The 20,383-nt window shown below is 35.0% G+C and overlaps 1 protein-coding gene across 1 annotated transcript in view; it reads right to left on the bottom strand.

Moving 5' to 3' along the window:
• Positions 1–20,383, bottom strand: part of SPEF2 (sperm flagellar 2) — a 67,667-nt gene that overhangs the window by 1,010 nt on the left and 46,274 nt on the right. The window contains 7 exon segments of the mRNA XM_050913389.1: positions 93–1,285; positions 8,776–9,005; positions 10,927–11,065; positions 14,454–14,576; positions 16,951–17,116; positions 17,918–18,101; positions 18,962–19,122. Coding sequence (XP_050769346.1) covers positions 93–1,285; positions 8,776–9,005; positions 10,927–11,065; positions 14,454–14,576; positions 16,951–17,116; positions 17,918–18,101; positions 18,962–19,122 — 2,196 coding nt within the window.

A 20,383-nucleotide genomic window follows, 5' to 3' on the forward strand; every position in this document is an offset into this window, starting at 1 on the left:
ATATAGAAAAAGAAAGCGTCAGGTATGTGGACCAAAATTAGCCATAGCAATTAATTTTTCCTGAAGTTACATCCAAATTTTAAATCATTTACCTTACTCAGATGTAGAACAATTGCAGGATAACCTTTAAGGAGAATTTGTAGAGCTGTTTGTAGACGAGGAAGCCACTGGGAGCCTCCAATGCGAGAAGGAATAGCTGGGCGTAACTTAATGGTTTCATACGTGGCTTTGAGATTATTCTTATTTAGAGGTGAGTTACGATAAAAATAATACATATTTCTCAAGACATTGCTTAAGATGTTGTATAGCTGAATATTTTTCAGTGCTCCTTTATAAGCCAGCTTTAGGCGGTGAGCAAAACAATGCACAGACTGTACACAAGGCTGAATTTCCCTCAGAAGTTTAGCTACCCCACTGTTTTCTCCTACCATGACATCTGTCCCATCGCTTCCAAACCCAACTAATTTTCTTGACCAGTCTTGGCTTGCCAGACTGAGCTGAAGATTTATTTGTAACGTTTCCTCAATTGCATTTTTTATAGTTGAAGCGTCAGGTTTGTGAACAGGTTGAACCCCAACAATCTGGCAATGGACCTTTCCTTCATTTGCAAAGCGTACGTAGACAACTGCAGCTGTTTTGAATATACTGTCTGTGACTCCATCACTAATAACAGAAAAGAATTTACATTTCTCCAGTTTCTCTTTCAAAGCTCTTCTTTCTACTTCAGCAATAAAATGTGTAAACATTCTTGCTGACTTGTCATTTCTAAATACAGAACCAATATCCACTCCTTTCATGTCATCTAGTTTGCACATCCAGTCAAGGTCTGTAAAGGGACGACCAGATTTAGCAATAGCATGGCATGTTCTAAAAATATTTTCTACTCTACCTAATGTTATGGAGTTCATGCTCTTCAATATCTGCTCAGTAGAAGCTGTATCTGGTGAAGCAGTACTGGCAGCTTCCATGCAGGTAGCCCAGGCATGAGCTTCACTACTCTGGTGTGTATTTATAAATTCAAGTTTGAAGTCATCAGTGCCTGAACAAAAATTATGAATGTTTTCCCCCAAATCCACATTATGCTTACGACATGGTGCACAAAACATTATTCCCCTTTCATCATCATATTTTAACCAGGAGTATTTTGTTAGCCATATTTTTGGAAACTGGCGATTCCTCTTTGTTCTCTGATGTTCCAAATCTTTCTTCTCTTTCTCTTTGTCACCAACTTCTCTCTTGCTAGAAGAATTATTCTTGCTTTTAAATTGCTTCAGTGCTTTTATGGCTATAATTTAAAAAGAAACAACTAAATACAAAATAGTTTTTATTTCATAAATTATCAATTGTATTTTTTCTTTTTTCATCCACATTTATTTTGTTAATTTGGGACTAGATTGTGAGTTGAAATAAACAGCCACAAAAGAGAACTAGGAAAACTGAGATCTACTCTTAAATCACTTGGAGGCTACCCAGGATCCTTGTAAGAAATTATCAGTTTTGACTCCAATTTCATTTTGACTACCAGAAGTTTGTCAGAATATGTAACCAGTAAAATGCAGCAGCATCAATACCATTTTTGAAACAGAGAAAAATAGAGTTAGGGAGTGGAATTCAGAATGGTCTTTCAGGCAAAATGTCTCCAGAAGATACTACTGAATTCACAAACCTATTACGATGCCCATTAAACCTGACATTAACAGAAAAGTTAAGTTGGAGCAAGTCTGTAAATACATAATCAAATACCTGTCACAGAATGCATAAGATGTTCTACAGCATATGTAGCTGACCTGATCTTCTTAAACTATATTTATCTACAGAATTATTTTATTACTGTTTTGAGAAATCAGAACTGTATAAGCTTCACATTTTGTTCTCAAAATGGAAACATTCTTAAAGCATTGAGATTGTTCTCAATATTATTTTCCAAATTGTTCTCAAGATGGTCATTCTTCCATTTTGTAGGAACAAATGCCATAAGCTGACATTTTTGAAAATTCTATCTCTAGAGCTTGTGAATCTCCTTCTTTTGGCAAGTAATTTAATGATTCTTTTAGTACACTGTTGTTATAAGGTCATGACTTTGAAAAGAAAGCAGTCAAATAATTAAGACAAATTCCATGCAGAACTGAGGCAATAGAACTAGAAATCTATTAATCGGGAAATAGCAGAAGTAAAGCATTGAGGAAATGACCTAAGAACAATGTGACTCCCCACCCTCCTTATTGTGATGTGTACGTCAACAGGTAAAATTAATGATTACATTAAGTTAATCATAGAAAGAAATGGCATTTCTGGTGCTTTAAAAGGACTTAAGAAAAAGAGTCCTTGTACCCCACTCTTTTCTATTTTACAAGAAGGGGCAAATTTTCATGTATGCATTATACAATTTGTGAGAACTGTTTGTTCCCATTGTCATAAAAATGACAGTTTGTCTGCGCCATTCTATTCTGAGCATCCTGAAAGGTCATAATACTAAAAAATGTTAGGAACACGCAGTTTAAATACATTTCCATTATTAGCGATTCTTTTACAGAACTTTAAATCTGAGGTAGCAGCTGTGGTCCACATGGACAGCAAAAACAACTAGACCACAGAAGCTTTTTCTGACATGTGCCCAAGTACCATACCCAGGACCAAAAAGAGAGGAAGCGAAGCATTCTTAACATACAGTAAAGATTAAAAACCTTCCGTAACATTAGGCAGCCACAAAACTGCAATAAAAGGTGAAAAGAGATGGGGGGCGGGATTAATGGATCTGCAACTGCAGAAGTCAGAGTGTGGAAGGGACAAAATGGTTGTAACACCTCTATAATGCCTACTGCTTCTTGAGGTGTATGGGCACCTGTAGAAATTTGCTGTTGATCAGAAAAATGGGGATCAGAGTAAATTCTGTGAGTCACTGTCAAGGATAAGATTCCCTGTAAGATGGACCTTTAATGTTACCAACATTTCTCAAGTTTTGAATTTTTTAATTTCAAAACACAAGGGTTTAAACTCTTAGAAAAGTTTGTTTGGGACATCATGTGTTTATAAGTGATCAATTGTATGTGTCTTTAGAAAGACAGCATATCCTGCGGTGTGTGAGAATAGTAAATATATAGCTAAGAGGCAGGAATCATCAGATCAGCTCTATAACCCATCTAAACTAAGATTATACTAATTACAAACCCTCCCTTTAGTATACTCTTACCATGCTTACCTAAGGAAATGAAGGTTATGCAGTTGTGTTGCCTATATATCTCTACATCAATTTGTCTGTCTGCCAGTTCTCCCTCACCGATAATTTTAGAATGGCCAATTTGAACCAAGTTTGCCAGTAGGGTAGAGTTATGAAGGTCCTATAAATTTCTTTCAGATCTGTTCCGAGGTACAGGAGAAAGATCTCCATAACACTCCCACTGAGGAAAAAGTGGGGAGACCAGCTTTTATCCACTCTGTGGCCAAGAGGCGTCAGTCAGCATAAACTCAGTTTCAGACCACACACAGCATCCAGTGCATCCTGGCCATAGCTGTGCAAGCAAAATACGTAGGTAAGATGACATGAAAGAAAGACAACAGTTTGTTTTGGGTTTTTTTTTTGAATGAGGCTAACAGGCATGGAGAGGAACAGGAGATGGACTAGTGGGAGGAAACTGGGAAATGGGATTTCTTGCAGTGGTACTATGGAAAGAATACAGGATACAAAAGGAAGCCAGCCGGTACTACTTATGAAGCAACCCCTTTTTCACATAAAAGTTTGTCATCAATGAAATCAAAAGGAAAACTAATGTAGAAAAAGCTACACAAGGTAGAATTGTTTTTCATTAAAATCTTTTTAAAAGTGAGTATCATTCACCGATACACAAGGTGACACTGTCGAGCATTTATATATGTTTCAATAAGCAGTGCAGAAACACAATAAACAAATGCAAAAAATTAATTAGCGAAGAAATTAAGATTATGACCACAAGTGAAACTGAAAACAGAAGAATAAACATTCAAAAAAGAGCATTAAGAATGACAGTAGCATAAGTGTACACTAGATGTGTACCCTGTGAACCAGGACTGTAACATCTTAAAGCAACCTAAGAAATAAAGAACAATCACCATGTCTCAGTTATAAGGCACAGATATACAAAAGAGACTATTGCTTAATGACACACCAGTCATCAGAATATTTTCATACAGACACCGTATGAAAATATTTCCCTAAACTGAGGAACTGTAGTAAAGATTCAGATTATAAATTTACACAGGCAACAAAATATGAAAAGGTTGTAAACCTATACCAGAGATGAGAATTATGTTAACATTTTATTCCCTTTTCATCAAATTTTACCAAAACATTTAAACAAATTCCTATTCTCCTCCATTTTCACTGAGAAAAATGTTTCCATAGCAATTTCTGACTAGAAGTTTGGATGATGATCTATGCAAGTTACGTACCAGAGTCTGTAGCAATGCTATAAGGGATGAATGAGTGAAATAAGCCCTGAGGCTGAATTATATTAATCTAACTTTAGTAGTCTAAAAGCTAGCAATATGGGATACTTCTGTCCTTAGGTGAAAAAGACAGGACTCTCAAAAATATGATTCATTCCCTCCAAGATATTGAGATACTCATCATCCCCTGCAGGTGATTTTCACTTTAAATATTTACTTCATTTATTCACTAATTATTACTGATTCTGCTATGTTATATGTCCAATCTTCACTAATTAGCAAGAATTGGGATTTTAAATTTATAATCACACAGAGTAAGGTATGACTGTTGCTGCACAGATGCAATGAGGGGAGAGTGCCTCTGCCATGCTGATTGAATTCTTAATACTTGGTTATATATATTAAAATGCACAGAAACATATACAACATGTAAATATGTTTCATAAAAGTAACTGGATACACAGATTTTTAAACACCATAGGCAAACAGTCACAGATTTCTGAAATTATATAACATACAGGATTTAGTGAGAGACCTAACAGGAGGTGTAAGTGAAACTAAGTCAGTAGAATTACCAAATTTTCCATTATCTGTAGGGAGAGGTATTGTATCTATTCTGGATCTCTGATTAAGGGCTTTGTATCCCAAAAAGTTTAGACATTTTCTATCTATATCACTTGTCTAGTAAAAGATACTTCCTCTAGTCTACAAACTTAACCTTTCTTATTTTCAAGTTTTGAAAAAAGCACATTGAAAAGAAATGTCTTAAAAAAGATGTTATAGATGACAAACTTATTTCTGTGCTCACATACAGACTTCACTCTCTATTCACGTCAAAGTCAGATCATGAGGATTACTATTGTAAGCTCTTGAATTGTCTCTACAAAAGCACTTGGGAAGAGAAAGCATAATCTATAGACATTATTCAGGGCCAGCATATAATTCTGACTGTTCCACTCAACAAAATAGTCTATTAAAAAGGTAAAATTTCAGCTGAAATAGATGCACACTTTAATATGCCTGTCTGTTCCAAATCTAGCAACACAGTAAAACTCAATTGACAAGTCCACAATTTGAAAAGAAACAGCAATACAATTTGGTCATAGGCTGCCCTCTATGTTTTACTGGTTCACATCTTAGCAGATTATTTTATAGTTTTATAAACAAGCATTTTACATTTTTTGGATATTGGATATAGAAGTTTTTTAAATCAGACTGAAGTTTATTTCTGATGAATAATCAGTTCTATAATTCAAACTGGAATGGTTCATGAGGATCTTGACTGTGAAAAAACGAATAAAATCTAAAATTCCCTTGTGTAATTCAGTCATGAGATGGAGAACAAAAGTCTGGGATAGAATCTATTTTGATCTGTTTGGTAATGCAAAACATTACCAAAATTGCATTCTCTGAAGCACCTGTGGGAGAAAATTGAGACATTCCAGATGTGTGCTAATTGAACTGACAACAGATGTGGTCATAGGAAGAATATAGTGCTGAAGGGAATCAAAGGGGATGAGATCTAATAGATGGTTAGTTTAATTTTGTTGATAATAACAGAACACATCCAAAGAGACTGTAGAAGAGAAAAGAAAAAAAAGTGTTAGTAGTTCCATTTAAGACCTGCCACAGGTCTTCCCATAAAAAAGCAGCATGTTCCTGAGGCAATATATTAAAGCACTGTTAACAAATTGATCAAAGGAGTTAGTGAAATTAACAAATGCAGCAGAGCCACCTTGAATTTGGGCAACGGCACTTGGAACAATAAAAAAATAATAATTTAAGTATTTCCTTATCAAATGAAAGACTGTGTCGGTAGGTAGGAAGGTCCAGCATAGGCTGTATTTTTTGTCCATCGGTGCTTAGAATGGTGAGTAATGTGCTTCCGTGGAGAACCAAGTGTGCAGTATAGAACAAAGTTGTCTGTGATGAATCGGCAGTTCTTTAGTACTTTAAATTCCTAGGAAACACAAAACTGTTTACAATTTTTATAAGATTTCTTTTGTAAATACCAAACAATTTTTAAGTATATTGGCACTCCCACTTTTTGCTTTCATTTTGGCAACTTGTTAAACATGTCTTGAAAAGACATCCTTTTGACTTTTACCAAATATCCTGTGAGAAAACTGTTTACATGTTTATTTCTTCCAACATAGTAATTTCTCCTTTGTTACTCTCTGTTTCGCTTGGATTTCTAGGTAAAATTCTTCTTTATGTAATCTCCATAATGCTATAGAAAATAAGCCTAATATTCCACTTCCAGAACAACTTTAGGAATTTTGCTATTTACATAGTACAGAAGATTGGTAGATTTATTCTATTTAGACTTGCCCTATAGTCTATGCCTTGTGTGCTCGTTTGTGTGGATTTCCATTATGAATGCTCAGAGGACTGCTCAGGTGAGTAAGGACTAGAAGACTAAGATGTTTGGCAGCAAATCTAGATTTGTTTAGAGGTTCTCCAAGACAGGGATTAGTTTGTTACTTTTTTGTATCTCCTTTAGAGCTGCTGTCCAACAGTTTCACTGCCAGTATGCTCGGTGCTTTCGTGCTTTTCCCTCTTTTGTTCAGTAAGAGACTAACTACTAAGGAGGCATGTATTTTCTGTTGAGCATTCTATTGAACAAGGGGAGACAGAAGGATGTGAAAAATGTTCCTGCTGTTTTAGGAGAGGAAGGATTTAACTCTTCCTGTGGAGTCTCTATAATGAAGGGGAGTGCTTGCCTTAGGAAATCTGGGATGTGATTTATGCGGTCTTAAAGTGTGTAAGAGAATGGGAGGAAGTATTTTAAAGATGACTTGCAAGGCTTGTGCTTCCCATCCTAATTCAGCTATTGAGAAAGGTGAATATCTTGACTTAACAACTTGACCTTATTTTAAACAACAATTCCTTACCATTGTCCCAGATAACATGCAACAGCATTCTTTTACTGTCTGGTGACTACTAAGTCAAGATATTTACCTTTTTGGATAGCCGAGCAAGTCATCTTGCATGTTCATTTAAGTGAACATAATATTATCAAAAGGGCAATATTGTAGAAAGATAAAGATTTCATTTCTCTTCTTGCTAATTATTACAAACGTACAAGGAAAACAGTTGTTCTGTCTTAAACATGTCAAGAATATTAGAGTTTGTATTAGACAAATTTTTTTAGTTTTAAACATCTTAATGAATAAATGATTTAAAAACAAAATAAAATCTTTGAAGTGGAATGACCAGTCAAACTGATATCTGTGTTTCACCTCTATGGCACTATCTAATGATTACCAATGTACAGATTTTTAGTTTCACATGGCATTATATATGCAATACTATCTGCTAAATTAATCTCTGTAGAAGAGTTTGGAATGCTTACACACACATCCATGCTCCTACACTATAGATAAGATGATATGCATCTCTCTAAAGGAAAAGTGTGAACATCTTTCTGCCTAAAATGGGTTCATGCTCAAAAGGTAATTGGAATTTCTCCATAAATATACATGAAAAGCATTTCTGAATAAAGAGTTCAACTTCATTGTGCCTTTGTGGCCTTATTACATTGGAAGAATTGGATCCAAAATTGTAAGTACATGTTTAGATATTGTATTTCACGATCTTAGTGGCAATCATACTAAAATTCTAATTATAATATGGAACACTGGTAGTATTGAAACCCTCTGCAAATGTGTGTTTAACTACTTTCCATCTCAGTTTAAAACTGCCTTACCTAAATTATTTTGTAACATTTATACAGCAGTAGGAAGTTTTGCAAGAAAGTCTTTTCAAGTATCCTAAACCTAAGGTTCCCATAATTAAAGGGTAGGCACACAATAAATGCACGTACAAAGGAAAAAAGATACATATCTGAGTTAACACTTGCAAACCACCCAAAACAACTGGCACACATTGACTTGAAGAATATAACAGTTAATAGTTATAATAGACCCTATATAATAGTTTCATGAAAATACTGATTTCTTTAAATATATGTTTTAAAATAGTATAGCTTCAGTGTTCACTGAGCTAAGAATTTGTAAACAAGTTAAAGACTTGCATCTTTAAGCAATGTAAGCATGATACGTACCACTCTTAAAAACATATTACAGAGACACCTGTTAGAGGAATATTAAATATGTGGTCTTGAGGATATAAAGCTCATAGCAAAGACATTAAAAGCTTTCAAGTGGCCTGGTATTTCACATTTTCAATATTCTGCACTATGACTTTGCTGTTATATATAGCAGGATCTTTAACTGTAGTATGATCTTCAACAATATAGGTAACTAATGTTTAGCAGCTCCCAGCAGTTACTTTAAATTTTAAGTCAGTAACTAACAGTCCTTCAGTAGTGAAAAGAAAAATTTTTCTTACCTTTAGGTGCCACCTGTAGAAACTGCTTATGAAGTGTAGTAAGTTGTGAAATAGTTAGAGTACCATTTCCAGAGGTCTCTATGTGTGGAACATGTGGTGAAGGAACAGGATCAGGAATCACTTTTACATCACTGCTGATGAAGAAATCTGTTTCTTCTAAAGTAATTTCGTATTGGATTTTGCTAGAACTCTCAATATGATGTCGTGCAACCTCAATCAGCTTTTCAACACTGTGAAAGTGTAAATGCAGAAAACAAGAGTACTTTTAATACACAACGTTAATAACTTAGGTTCAAATTTTAATGTGTTTACACTTTGAGAGCTTTCCTGAAGTAAGAATTACAAATCCTCTGTGTGAATTATGTACTCGGCAAAATCATTATGAAGTGTACCCCTCCACAGCAAGAAATCTTTTGACTGTGGTAAGAAATTTATATAAAGGCAGATCTAAGCCACAGAAGAGACCTGATGGAAAAATATTACAGGATTAGACTTTCTTTATTCCACAAATTCTATAGGGGTGGAGCATAGATGTTCCATCTGTAATCATTCTTTAGCCTATTTCAATGCCTTGTCTTCTGCTCTGCCCCTAAATCCTAGACGTACAAAGCACTTTCTAGAGTAGCATTGTGGAGGTGCATGTGAACTCCTGTTCCAAGTGTAATGAGTACAATTTATACAGGTGTCCTGGTTTCGGCTGGGATAGAGTTAATTTTCTTCTTAGTAGCTCGTACAGTGCTGTGTTTTGGATTTAGTGTGAGAGTAATGTTGATAACACACTGATGTTTTAGTTGTTGCTAAGTAGCGCTTATCCTAAGTTAAGGATTTTTCAGTTTCCCATGCTCTGCCAGCAAGCAGGTGTGCAAGAAGCTGGGAGGGAGCATGGCCAGGACAGCTGACCCAAACTAGCCAAAATGATATTCCATACCATAGAACGTCACGTTCAGTATATAAAATGGGCGGAGTTGGCCGGGAGGGGCGGATCGCTCCTTGGGCATTGGTCAGCGGGTGGTGAGCAATTGCATTGTGAAACACTTGTCTTTTCTTGGGTTTTATTTCTCTCTCTTTTTGTTATATTCCTTTTCATTACAATTATTATGATTATATTTTATTATTGTTATTATTTTATTTTACTTTAGTTATTAAACTGTTCTTATCTCAACCCATGAGTTTTACTTTTTTTTCTGCTTCTCCTCCCCATCCCACTGGGAGGGGGGAGGAGTGAGGGAACGGCTGCGTGGTGCTTAGTTGCTGGCTGGGGTTAAACCACTGCAACAGGGAAAGACATCAGCTGTCTATAAAGTTCAACTAGACATAGGTTTGGCCTGGGGTGTCAGGTCAAAGGATGTGATGTTCTGTAAATATTGTGTCTTTCGTAGTGCTTGTTGTCAGGAGAACAAATAAAACTGGCTGGAAGGCAGAGGCTCAGCCTTTTTGAGCTATTGCCTGTTAAGAGCCTTTATATCCTACATTCATGTCTTTTGTCTTGGGCTTGCCCTGACATGGATCAACTAGCACTGTCCCAGGTATGCTTCAAAAGTTAGTACAGGCCACAAACTTTTTCCAAAAGGCAAAGTGACCCCTTTCTTTTGGAGAGTAAAATCCTTTAATGATACGGACATAGGCCATTCTCTGCCAGATGGCCTAAGTGTCATAGAGTGGTCCCAAGCACATTTTATTTACTAGGACAGAAAAATTGTGGAGAACTTTTTTTTTAACGGGCCTTGAAATAACTTTGAGAAATGTTATACATGGTGGTAATAACAGTAGGTGGAATTTTCCAGCATGTGTAAAGAATAGGAAAGAAAACAACCCCACAATCCAAAGTGACAGAAGCCATTGAAATGATACAGAGGCTTCTACTAAATGGAATAAGTGGTTGTCTGCTGATGCTTGTAAATCTGCTAAAACTGTAGTCTAGAAGAACAGCAGAACTGATAATTACTTCTACTGCTGCCAGCAGAACCTTATAATCATCCAAGAATTATTACCATTCAGGTATTTAAGATAAAATTAAATTCCAGTTCATGAAATGAAATTATTATTTTCTATATTTTTTTCAAATTATTTGTTTCTATATAAACAACTATGTTTACTAGCATAGTCTAGTTTGAAAAAAAAGGTTCCTGTTTAAAATTGGATATACATTACCTGGACATTTCCGCCAAGAACCTGGATCCAAGCCACTTTTCCATATCTTTATAAGCCTCTTCTGCTTTCATTGTTAGCTCTTCAACAAATGCTAAAGCTTTTTCTTTTATGAGTTCTAATCGAGATTTTGCGGCTAGCTCTGTTTAGAGAGTAATGTCATAATAATTAATATTTATAAAATTTGAGGAAAATTCTCAGTCTTAAGCACCTAAAGCTTAACATGTTAACCTGTTTTTAGGCAGTAAAATATTAATTTATTTTCTCATATTCTTGAACAAATTATTTTTCAGAATCACCCCTATTGCACCATGTATTTTACAACAGTATGTCTTCTATAAGCATCAGAATTCACAAGGTAACAAATATCTTAATACAACTAATATAGAGGTGCAGGGAATGTTTAAATAGACAGTGACATTGAACTAAATTAACACTATACAGCAGCAGACCTAGAAGCTTAATGATGCAAGTGTGAGTACCCTGTTATGGATACATTTTAAGGAAAACACATCTAAATCATTATGTATGTTAATCACAATAAAAGTTTGCTTTTCTGTTTCTAACCTCCAGCCCTTTAAAATTAACCTTACTGGTTTTGCTCCAAGCTTCCTACATATGACTATTTTGTACCCTAAAACTCAGGATGCATTAGAAAAGATTTTGGTTAGTGAGCACTAAGAAAATAATTCACCTCTACCAAAATTATGCATAGAGTATTTACATGAAACTTTTAAAAACGTTAAGAATTTCATGATTTTTAGTTTTCAGAATTGGAAGAACTGAGAAAAAAAATAAATCAGTTTCCCATTGAGAGGCTAATACTTAAAAAAAGGAGCTAAAAGGATAAGAAATAGGAACAAGTCAGCAATGTCCAAAGTGAAAAGGATGCCAACTGGACCAAAAGACAGCTAATGTAATGTATTGAGAGACACATGGAACAGGCACTGAAAGACATTCAAAGCCTTACAAAAGAAGAGTAAGAAAAGAGGACCAGTAGCTAGAGATTATTTTCAATCCTGAAGGCAAATTCATTATTCAACTTGATTTTTCTTCACATTTAACCTTCTGTACTGCAGAATCTTTTAAACAATTAATATTATATAGTAATTGGTCCAGTGACTTCAAAGTTAAAGACTAAAAGTAGTTACATTATAATCCTTATTCTATACATTACTAAGTTTTCAAAATACTTAGGTGTGGGGCTGAAACTTTCTTTAGGCAAACAATGCAGAAAGATGGACCCTGAAAAATATAAGCCATGTTCTTTTAATGTTATTTCTCAGTCACAGTAGAATGCAACTCCGCACACTTTCTGTTTTGAGCAAAAAAGAGTTGACGTTCAGAATTTTAAACAGATTGGATTTGGGTCTCACAGAGGGTTATTTTATTTGATGGCAAAGACATAAGAGTAAAGGTTCTAAGCAAGTGAAAGTACCTTAGAGGATGCTTTGTGCCTGTCTAGTCACCTTTCTTTAATGCAGTTTAAGGCTGCCTTATTTGTGACTTCTCTGCATTTTCTTTGAGTAGCTGCTATCAGATGTTACAAAGGTAAGTGTATGACAATTTTTGTCTCCCTGCATTTTCAGAAGCAGGTACTGCACAGTTCATTGATAAAGCTGCTCTCTTAATGGTAGCACAGTAAAAGACAAAGCACATTGATGCAACAGAGAAATGGAATATGAAATCAACATTAAAAACTTAGCAACTATCCGCAACTAGTGACTTTGCTAGTCTCTATGTATCTGTATAACCAAAAGAACAAGCATCCAGTTACCATAGCTGCAAGTGAAACTACGATCCTCAAATGTACCAGCTACGAAATATAGCTCAACATGTTTAGTCTTTCTTAGATTCTTATCTTGGTTTTTTGCTAAATATAAGATGAAAATGAAGCAATCTCAAGAAAACAAAACAAGTCAATGAATGTCGTGGTTTAACCCCAGCCAGCAACTAAGCACCACGCAGCCGTTCCCTCACTCCTCCCCCCTCCCAGTGGGATGGGGAGGAGAAGCAGAAAAAAAAGTAAAACTCATGGGTTGAGATAAGAACAGTTTAATAACTAAAGTAAAATAACAACAATAAAAAAATATAATAATAATAATTGTAATGAAAAGGAATATAACAAAAAGAGAGGGAAATAAAACCCAAGAAAAGACAAGTGTTTCACAATGCTATTGCTCACCACCTGCTGAGTGATGCCCAAGGAGCGATCCGCCCCTCCCGGCCAACTCTGCCCATTTTATATACTGAACATGATGTTCTATGGCATGGAATATCATTTTGGCTAGTTTGGGTCAGCTGTCCTGGCCATGCTCCCTCCCAGCTTCTTGCACATCTGCTTGCTGGCAGAGCATGGGAAACTGAAAAATCCTTAACTTAGGATAAGCGCTACTTAGCAACAACTAAAACATCAGTGTGTTATCAACAGTATTCTCACACTAAATCCAAAGCACAGCACTGTACCAGCTACTAAGAAGAAAATTAACTCTATCTCAGCCAAAACCAGGAGAAGGAATCACTAAAAGTTGTCTTCATTCTATTAAGATCTTCAAAGTTACTACCATTTCTCTCCTCGTTATCCCAAAATCTTAGAATATTTATTCCTAAGCTGGTTTTGGATCAAACCATATTTAAAGTGGTAGATGCACAAGCATTTGGTCTGGTGTGGACCTAAAGAAGCCTTATGAATTTGTGTTTTGTTCATTAACTGCTGTTTGCCCTCTACTTTCCATAATAAATACTATTCAAAAGTTAGCCCACCAAGGAGGTAACATACATTACAATGGGCTTGCCAACTGTTGCCAAACAGAATCTCTAATAGCTAGGTTCTATCTTCCCCTTAGTGAGAAAGAGGTCTTTTTCTTCTAGTCTAAACCCACCTTCAAAAAAAATTTCAACCTATTTTCGATTTGGGACTTCTGTTTTTCAGACGTCTACTTTTGGCTGAAATTGACCAATTGGCTTGGAAGTTATTGGGTAAGACAGACAAAGAGACAGAATGACTGAACAACAGGCAGTTTTTGGAAGGGTCTGTCTGGAAAGGAGTTTGGAAGAATAAACAAAATCTGTATCTTGCTGCTTGAATCCCATGTGGCTTGAGGAAGAAGGAATCAGAGAGAAGAGCATCAATTAAATATATAATTCCCAAGAAATTCTTTCCCAGATCAAAACATTGAAAATACTGAATTCAATTCAATTGAATACTGAAGAGTGGCTAACCACCTATGTGAAACTTACTCTCTCATGATGAATACTTGCTTAGTCATGGAAAATGAAATTAAATGAAATGAGGAGAGAAAAAAAAGAATGAAAAACACATTTCTATTTTAAACATATTTACCACAAAATCACTGATGACTACCACCCTAAAAAAATTCGTGATTTCTCCAGACACCCCTTTCTCTTCCCTCCTTTTTCTTACTTATCCATCTATTTTCCCTAGTGTTTCTGGCTAGTTTTGACTATTACACTACCTAAATTAGGAATAAATATCCCCCCCCAATATAAGTAATCGAATAGTAACATACCCTCATGTTTCAATGCACCGAAATATTCTTGCTTTATTTTAAGTGTCAGTTCTTGTTTCTTTAATTCTTCTGGGGTTATAGGAACTGGACTGACTTCAACCACAGGTGTGGTAGGAGGTGGTCCTGCAGAAAAATAGACCTCTCTCAGTCTTTGGACTTTGCTCGTAAGTTTGTGTATCCATACCCAAGCACTCACAAGACAGCACATTTTTTTAAATGAAAAATGGCACTTCTCACCTTACTTGATGTGACCATTTATGACAATACAAAGGTGGTTACTCAGGTGTCTTATGTCAACATAACATGTTTAGATTTCTTCAAATGTGATTTACATCTGCAAGACGTGCTAAGATTAACACTGCATAAAATTACTCCAGCATATACAACTGTATTAAAATTGGTTAAATAACATCCTAAAATGTATTTCTGAATGGAAAATCAGAACTGAGTAGGTGTGTCTCTGCTGTGATCCTAGATGGTCAAAATGTCCTCTTTAACCCCAAAATCTATCAATTCATCACAACCAGCACATAAATAAACCTCTTTTGAATGATAGCTGTTCCTTCTGGAGCAAATTCAAGTTTAGCAAACTGTAGTAAAAATGTTATGTTAGTAAATATCATTGGTTACCATCAAAGCAGTGAAAAGAACATGAGTGCTATTTTAAAAAAATCGTATGTCAGAAGAAAAAAAAAAGATGTATGTTATTTCATGCCTTTCTAAGCCATTCTGTTAGTGGTTTTGCAGCTTGTTTTAACTTACATATCTATAAACAGACATTGTAAAGGTATTTTATGGTTTTAAAGATTGCATGAAATTCTGCAGTCACAGCACTTTGGCTATTACTCAAAAATATTAAAATATTTGTAACTGCTTTGTCCTAGAAGAAGAGCAGATGGAGCTGTTACAGAAAAAAATAATGACATCTGCATGATACCATAAGGTCAACGTAAAGCAAATGGTCAAATCTAGAAGTGATAAAATTACATGTGATAAGTTGTATCACTCAGTTAGTAGCCTACAGCTGTATCCTAGGGAATTCTTCTGTTACAGGAGCACTACAGTAACACTGTATTTGGCATGAAATCAAAGTTGATACTTCAGTTACAGATACATCAGTTGATACTTTATCTTTTACCATGAGGAAGGCACAGTGGAGTTCCAGCTGCAGCTGCATCACTTTATAGTTTTGTGATTTCAGGCAAGTCATCTAGTACCAGGTCTGAACAGAAATTTAGTTCCAAAAAGCAATCCACAAACCCCAACCTAGCCACTTAGCATACAATAGCTGCTGATTTTTTATCACAAAGCTTTTCCAGAAATCTGAAAATCTGCTACTCTCTTGGCTGGACTGAGATGCTAAGCACACACCTAAGGCTCCCTGGGGCTCACAAATTAGATATCCATGTGACTAAGTATTTGCAGGGCTATGCTTGTTCACTGTACTATGCGCAGAATCAACCAGAGAGAGAGCACTGAGTACAGTGCAAATTAAATATCTGTCAAAGAAAAAAAGTCAGCTGCTTTATGCATAACAACTCTGCAGTTACAGCTTTCTCACTTGGAAATGGAGTACCTGAATTTCAGGCTACCCTCACACCCGCAAGGCTTGAGCCCCTCTCTTGCTATGTAGAATGTCTTTACAAAAGATACAATGTTTAGGCTACTAGCCTTGCTTCCTGCTGGAGCTATGACATTTTGCAGAAAGAAGTGGAAGTTATTTAAACCGCTACCTGCTCAAGGAAGTATTTATGAAAAAACGTATAAACAGCACTGCATGCCACAATTCCTTCCAGCAGACTGCCTGAATTGCTACGCTAAAGAGATAGAGATTTTTAGGTCTGTTTCTCTTTTGCAAATAAATTTTGTATTCTCGCCTGGTTGGACAGATTCTTGCCAGGCCTATGAGCAAGGTCTACCTCAATGGGAGTCTGCTCTTTTTTAGGACTACATATGCCATTAGATTTTAGGTTCTTTATTTACATGATGTTACAGTTATATATAAAAATGATGGACCTTGATAGATCCATGCTACTATATGGCTGATAAATTCCTTCCAAATTATCTTGGGGTATTGGATAATTTATCCATTCTATTCCAGTACTTTTATTTTAATATTTGAAATATTTTGACTTATGGCTAGAAAGTAGGCAGAATTTAATGGAATTTTATTTAATTTGATAAACTAGTTCTAACTATTCAATTCCAAAACAGCCCATGGAGAAAAATTAATATTTACTTTGTAGCTTTTATTGAGAATAGTTATTCCTACATAATAATAATGGCAACACATATGATTAAATAAATGCAATTGCCATTCAAAAGCCTCTGCAATCCTTTATCACTAGCAGCTTTTTACACTGATATGTCACATTTGACATTTCAAAAGAGAAATTAAATCCAAATTAAATGTCTTGGCTTACTCTTTTCTGTATTACTGACATATTTACATTTCAGTAATTTCAAGCACTGCTAAAACAGTCTGCATTTCAAATACCTTTCTTTTTAGTAGCTGATTTGGCAGAAAGCTTTTTGGCATCTTTGGCATCTTTCCCAGTAGCTTTGCTTGACAGTGTCTGTGACGATTTCAGATCTTCTTTCAGTTCTAGCTGCTGACATTCTTTTTCTTCCTCCATTTGTCTAGACTGTATTTCAGCTGTTACCTTGACACCATAGTCACACATAGTAAAGTACATAGTATCAACACTGTGCAACTACAGTTTTAAATAGCCTATACGTGCCGAAAGTACTTGCTGAGACATACACACATAAATAAAACAAAGGAGATATTTTAACTAATTAAATTGATTACATTTTGATTACTTATCAAAAATAAAATTCTACAGCAAAAATGCAAGACAGAGAGACAGTGGTTTTAATTCTTGTAACCCATTACCTGTACTCTAGGAAAAAGTGAGAAATGTAAGAATCAACACTATGCAAAGAAAGACTACAGTTACACTGTAAGGGTGCAGAAATTCACTTATTTTAAAATGATCAAAGAGAAAAGAAAAAGCAAACCTAGAAACCTAGAAATTTGAAAAGCCCACCTAATTTACTTTTAGCTATACATAAAAAGGAATGTAATCATAGCTTCTGAAGTTGTGAAAGGTTTGAGCAACCATTGCATCACAGGATAAAACTTGTCCCTCTTCTTACGCTTCTATTGAGGGATAAGGGGAGAGTTTATAGTGGAATAAGTAGATATATACAGTCAATGTTCAAAGTATTTCTCTCAGTAATGGAATGAAAGGGTCAGTTATAAATACAGAGGTGCTGATAATACACAGATTCCAACATTTTCCTCACAGAAACACAAAATATTCAATGGAAATACCAGTGGTGGAGCAAGAGGCATGAAATTGAGATACACAGTGCGAAGGCTGTGTGTTTAGGCTGCCTACTGAATGGGAGGCTTTGACCATCCGATCCAGAAATGTTTAGGTAAATAAAACATTCCTTACCATATTTGATACTGCTGTTACTGCTGTTTGCCATGTATCAGTAATAAGATTTTCATCTTTCCCAGAAGTGGCCACTCCATTTTCAGAATTCTCATCCTTAGCACTCTTCTGTAGAATTGCCTTGCTTTTTGACTTGGTAATATTTATTTCTGGTGAAGGCGGTTTCCAAGAAACTAGAGGAATCCTTAAAAATAAAATATAAGGCATAATTCACACCCCCTTTTATAAAAAGTGTTAACTTATAACTACATTGGAGAAAATGTTGAGAGAATGAGAATGCTATTTTCAAAATTTGCCACAGCAACAGAAAAGGGATGAACTTCCCTTATGACCAAAACTGGTGGAATGTGTGGATGACAAGAAAACTGTCTAGTTTAACTACAGAAGCTAAGGAATAATAATAATAGATCGATAAAACTACATCAAATGTCTGCGTGATCTGCTGATATATTCCACATGGGCTAGAAGCACAGCCTCATTATTCAGACAGTTTCTAAATGAACTGTAAGTATTTTAAAAAAGCAAGTCTCATTATTGACTGCATTTTTGATATTGTGAAATTATTTGATGGTATCCCTTACCTTTTAATATGGCATTCTGTTCTGTGCATCTTTGTAGGCTGCTTTGATTTATATTTGTCATTACACAACCCATTTAATTATTTTTGCTGGTGCAAAATTTAAACCTGTTAATGTTCCCTAATAATATTTGACTTAGTTATGTGAGGATTGTGCTGGAAACTGTCAGCAACACAGAGGGAAGTAGGAAACATTTCTATAGCAGATTTCTTTCTAAGGCAGCTTTTAAAATGTTTTATAATTCAGAGATGCATTAGTGAAAATTATATAGGTAAAACAGTAAAAAATCAGGGATAAATTAAACCTATAAGATGATTCAAGATTCATCACTTGACTATAATCCCTGGTTAAAAATTTTTATTTCCCCATCCTTTGAAATATACACACATATATTTCCACATACACCCACAAAACTATCAGTGCATTGTATTTGTTGATATTGTATAATTTAATAATGTATTTCTACCTTCTTGATTTGTTTTGATCTTCTTTCTGCTCTACATCAATAATATCTAACAAAGGGATTCTAATAAAATCTTGACCATCATCTGTTGGGATTTTTCCTTCCATTGCCCTATAATAGTCATGAAGAAGTCTCTTTGTATCTTGGAAACGATCCACTTCAACCTCAAGAAGAAAGGACAGAAAGATTGCAATTCAAAACAGGACAGAAAAAATTTCTGTTACATTTTTAAATACATGATAGCAGAAGCAATTCTAAATCCTAAGAGTTTGAGGGAGAGCAACAAACAAAACCATATTTCTTTGAAAATTTATAGTGTATTCAATGCATACTTCTACTTGCATCTATAATGTCTTCAAACTGGTATTTCCAAGCATTAATAAAAATCTTAGTTATTAGAATAGGAAAAATTATTTACAATAAATGATGTCTGACGCATTAAATTTAATTACAATATATTTCTATAGTAGCAAGTATACTAGTACCAACAAATTATAGGGATCTTTTTGTTCAAAAGAAATAAAATTCTTAGTAGCATAAAATAAAAAGGGTTAAGTGATGGAGAAAATTTTAAAAGGAGTTTTTCTGGACCAAAGAAATCAACAGACTTTACACATCTAAGTGTCTTGAAGATCTTTTTGTGTGAATCATCTTGGAAGAAATCAAGTAAGATTCAAAAAACATTTAACACCTGTCATGTTTTGATTTATTGATACAGTATGGTGTAAGTTTCTAACTGACAAAACAGTACTAAATATTCATGGGAAAATGCACAAAACCACATTCACAAAAGGAAGGATAAAACCTTTGTGGTATAAACCAGCACTTCCATAAGTTAAGGAGAAAATATCTTCTAGTATAACAGTGTGTACACAGAAAGGTGGAAAGAAATCTGATAAACGGCATTTATACAAATCTATGTCTTTATACAGTAACAGAGCCACCTGGGGAATATATGTAACTTCCCACAGAGAACTCCACAGATGGAGAGCTCAAGACCAAAGCAGCCTATTTTTGGCTGCTTCTCAAACAAAGCCATAACATAAAGATATAGTTATTACATTTTTAGTTCTGTAGTTTTAGCATTAATAATTCATTTATTTTGGGGAGTATATACTAAGTAAAGAAAGTAAATACGGTTTCCTTTACATTTTGCTTTAGGAAAATAAAAGCTTATATATGGTTAATACATGTATTTGTAAGTTTAAATGGCTATTCTGCATATCCACACAAGACAGATCAAATTAGATTCATAATGAATCTCCTCTGGACTGCGTCATACATGTCCATGAAATTCTGCTAGGAGAGAATTAGGATTGCAAAGTTATACGTGAATATAAAAGGAGAAAAATAAAAGATTTAAGCTCAGCAATATCACTTTAATTTGGCTCCCTTATGCATATAATTCAAGATACGTTTCTTAAA

This window comes from Gymnogyps californianus, chromosome Z (assembly GCF_018139145.2).
Source record: "Gymnogyps californianus isolate 813 chromosome Z, ASM1813914v2, whole genome shotgun sequence".
NCBI classification, from domain to species: domain Eukaryota; kingdom Metazoa; phylum Chordata; class Aves; order Accipitriformes; family Cathartidae; genus Gymnogyps; species Gymnogyps californianus.